This window comes from Gavialis gangeticus, unplaced genomic scaffold (genome assembly GCF_001723915.1).
Source record: "Gavialis gangeticus isolate Ggan-Ray unplaced genomic scaffold, GavGan_comp1, whole genome shotgun sequence".
NCBI classification, from domain to species: domain Eukaryota; kingdom Metazoa; phylum Chordata; order Crocodylia; family Gavialidae; genus Gavialis; species Gavialis gangeticus.
The window spans coordinates 63,923,446-63,927,263 of record NW_017729031.1 but is presented as its reverse complement, the minus strand read 5'-3'; the positions used below and the strand labels follow the sequence as shown (position 1 = coordinate 63,927,263).

At 37.2% G+C, this 3,818-nt stretch overlaps 1 protein-coding gene across 4 annotated transcripts in view; it reads right to left on the bottom strand.

The window, feature by feature from the left end:
* Window positions 1–3,818, bottom strand: part of SSFA2 (sperm specific antigen 2) — a 62,925-nt gene that overhangs the window by 22,313 nt on the left and 36,794 nt on the right. For all 4 annotated transcript variants that reach the window (XM_019523047.1, XM_019523046.1, XM_019523048.1 and 1 more), the window contains one exon: window positions 34–584. In XM_019523047.1, coding sequence (XP_019378592.1) covers window positions 34–584 — 551 coding nt within the window. The remainder of the gene's footprint in view (window positions 1–33; window positions 585–3,818) is intronic.

The following is a 3,818-nucleotide window of genomic DNA, read 5'->3' as shown; positions in this document are numbered from 1 at the left end:
TTGAGCAGGGTGCGCCCAACTCTGGAACCAGATGTGCTGCTGATCTTCATCTGGGCTCTTTGCAAAGCAACGTGAACCCTATCCACAGAAGAAGGGGATGAACTGGTGCTTTCAATAGATGCCATTGATTTAAGAATATGGTGCGTTTTGTACTGTGGAAATTCATGTTCACTGCTTTTTTCCAGATCACTCTCATCACTATCTTCTTCTAGAACCTCAGATTCCTTTTGTTCAGTAGAAATCTCTTCACTTTCTATACTGAGATGTCTTTGAGCAGAATCTGATGTACAAGACAAATTTCTCTCTCTCCTTTGGTTCTGATCAGTTTCACGTTCAAGGTTTGCTTCATCACCTTTTGTTCTGTTTTCAGAAGGTACCTCCAACTTTTGTCCCTCCATTTCAGGGAGAAGCTTTTCATCCTCCTCTTCCTCTTCCTCCTCCTCCTCCTCCTCCTCCTCTAACTCATGGAAATAGGGCAGTTCTTTGGCTATCGGTGTCCTAAGCTCCTCACTGTGCGACGTTACTGTTGTCTCACTGTCACAACTGTCAGCACTACTTCCCATAGCCTGCAAAGAGTCATGAACCTGCAGTAAACAAATTGGAGATAAGAGAGAATCAATGACAGGATGAAAACAAATAGTTATTTTTACCTTAATGAAAGCCTTATTTTTACCTCAACTTTTATTAAGACAAACAGCAAGAAAAGTCCGTATTTCTGGGAGAAAAGCATCTGAGATTACAGGTACATGAAATAAGTGAGAAACCTGAGTATAAGCTATGTAAATACTAGAAAGTCAGATGCTCTAGTGGAGAGTAAAATTAAATGGAATCATGCATGGAGATACAGCACCAAAAGCTCATCGAAACATGGCTTTGAAATACAATTGTAGCATGTTAGAGAACAAGTTAGCAAGGAGCATTTCTATACAGCTCTAACAGTATTTTCACTCCTTGACCTGTTACTGGCAAAAAGAAAAGAAAAATGAAGGCAGACCAGAAAGTGGAACAGCAAAGTGACTGAGGGGCTTCAGGGACTGTTTTAAAGACTAAAGTAAATATAGATATTTTAGGTTAGGGATCAACAACAGTAAGCAGGTTGGAAAAACTAGATAACACTTGAATCTGAGATTTGTATTCAATCCCGTATATACAGACGATAATTGTCTTTGAAATATCTAAGAAAAAAAGAAAGAAAGGGGCATCATCATGGAATGAGAGGAATTATTTAGTCTAAGGAACTTGGTGCAAGTAGGAGTTAGAGGAAAATTTAGGCTAAACCTGTATTTTACAACTGCACATACAGCATACAATTATGTTATACAATGCAGAACCTATGTAACTACTTTAATACACTGCTGTAACAATCAACATCTTTCCCTCTCCCTTTCCACTGTTCGCCATTCTCACTTCTGAGTCTTGTTTTAAAACTACATTGTGGCAAATCATGTGTTTTCTTATGTACCTGGATAATACCTGGATATGACAGTAGCTTCTAATACTTAATTGGGTCTCGAAATGAATATGATAATTCAAACAAATAATGGTAGCTTTCAGAGCTACTCTGAGACTGAGATTTATTAGAATGTGGAATGGTTCTTACGAAGAACCCCACTGGCTGGTGCACTTAAAAAGAGAAACTGGGCAAGGCACTAGGAAAATGTATCATAAAGAACAAAATCGGGGCGGCGGGGGGAGAGGGGGGGGAGAGAGGAGGCAGCAGCAAACTTTTCCCATCTCCAATTTCTATAGCTATAGACCACTGTAAAGATTATATCCATTAGTTCACTGCTGCTAGATTATTTATGAAATATGTCAAGCACTAATTCCACCTGTCATTTGCCCTGAAAAGAATTTGCAGCCTTGAGCTTCATGTTCGGAAGTATTTATCTTGTGTTGCACAGATCTCCACTAGATAAGTACGGAAGGCTGAAAAAAGGGGAATGTTGTTCAAGCCAAGGAAAGTAATTTGCCCAGAATTTTTGGACTTGTGAAAATGTTAAAATTCTGGTGAAATACCTCATGCCAACCAATTTAAATTCACATTTGTGGACCTTTGTATCTATCTAGTATAACCTTATTTACTCACAAGTCAGTCATCTACGACAACTCTTAGAACTGTTGGATGGAGAAATCTTTTACATTAGGACTCTGGTTCTGGGGGACAAGTACATACACATCTCCCATTTCTCAGTATGCTCTTGTATTTCTTAGCTTAACTGCTTTTTCTTTTCCCTCCTCACATCACATCTCTCAGCACTGCCCCCTCTTTTTCCTCCTCTTTTCTCTACCCTTTATATTCTAATCACATTTTCTCTTCAGAAGCTCTGCTTCCTGCAATCCCTTCATAGCATGTTGTGAAGTAAACTTCTACTTACAAAAGCCTGTGCTATACATTTCTGATTTGGTTAGTCTATAAAAGGTACAAAACTACTCTGCCTTCTGCCTTACTTCAAACTAACACAGATAACTACTTCTATCTTGTATTTCTGAACAATGTAATACTATGTTGGTTAAATCATTTAACAGTAGATGGCACTAACTTGCCATACTTTTGGGAAACAACAAACATAATCTGTATATTCTTTTACACTTTTTTCAAGTCCACTCCCTGAACTACCAAGTTTTCATTTTCCCTTTACTCTCACAAGTCACCCATCTTTTTCTAAATTCAACAGTTTTTAGTTGGAGTGAAGACAATGAAAGCAAGAGCAGAGAGTCTAAGGCTTCCAGAGCACAACACAGAATTGTCTTGTTCACTGTAAGCTCGCTCTCAATCCATCCATTCAGACAAGCAACACAAAAATCAGAAAAATGCAGCATTCTATGTTACACACAACTTTCACTAACAGAGACTATCCAGGCCACCGAGAGAAAGAAATTAGTTGCAACTTAGTTTGATTTAGCAGTGTAGAAGAGACCTTCACCAGGTTTGGTCATCAGTTTAAAAAAGCACAGGGGAGTGATTTTATTCTTAGATGCATTCTCTTGTCACAAAAGCATTAACTCTAGTTTAGATTCACTGCTAATAGTCCTGAGTAGAATCAGCCTCTCAAGCTTTAATTTTGTTACAGAACATCATTGTTAGGATACCTTACACGTGGCAAATTGAAAAAAAAAAAATATTAAAAAAACTGCAGTGGAGGCTGGATTCCAGCTATACTAGTGGCCATCAAAATCTCTAGTCCAAGTATTGTATATACATCTAAAGCTGTTTTAGTAGCTCATCACAGGGATACAAACTAGATAATGCACATATTTCTCTACACTTTGGCAACTGGAAGAAAAAAGCTACCAAACACTAAATGCAAAGAATAGCAGTATCATAACTTAGAGACTGGTATTTGGTCATCAAAAGTCATTGAGAAATTACTGACTAAAAAGATAAAGACATCTGCCTCCCTCCCTCAAGAAAAGTAAGACTTGGCCTAAAGTTGTTATTTTTGTAAATTCCAGGAGAAATATTATAGGCAATAGTTGACTGAGCCTGAAGAAAGGCAGTCCAGCAGCTGGGGATGTAAACTAATTCATACTGGCTAATTTAACCATGAGTATGTTAATATAAATTTATTTTTACTTTTTGTCAATAATTCAAGCCCTAAGGTAAAGCAAAAAATATGCAAAGAAAATTTGACTGAAGAACAAACAAACAAATAAAAACTGAATTATTGATAAACAATTAACTCCCCCCCCAAAATATTTTCATCTTATTTCAAAGCTTAGCACTTTGAAAATTCTTAAAAGGGAATGAACAGAAATTCTAAAGGCTCTGCCAGTGAGAAGAGATTTACCAAAAAAAAAAAAAAAAAAAAAATCCGTGA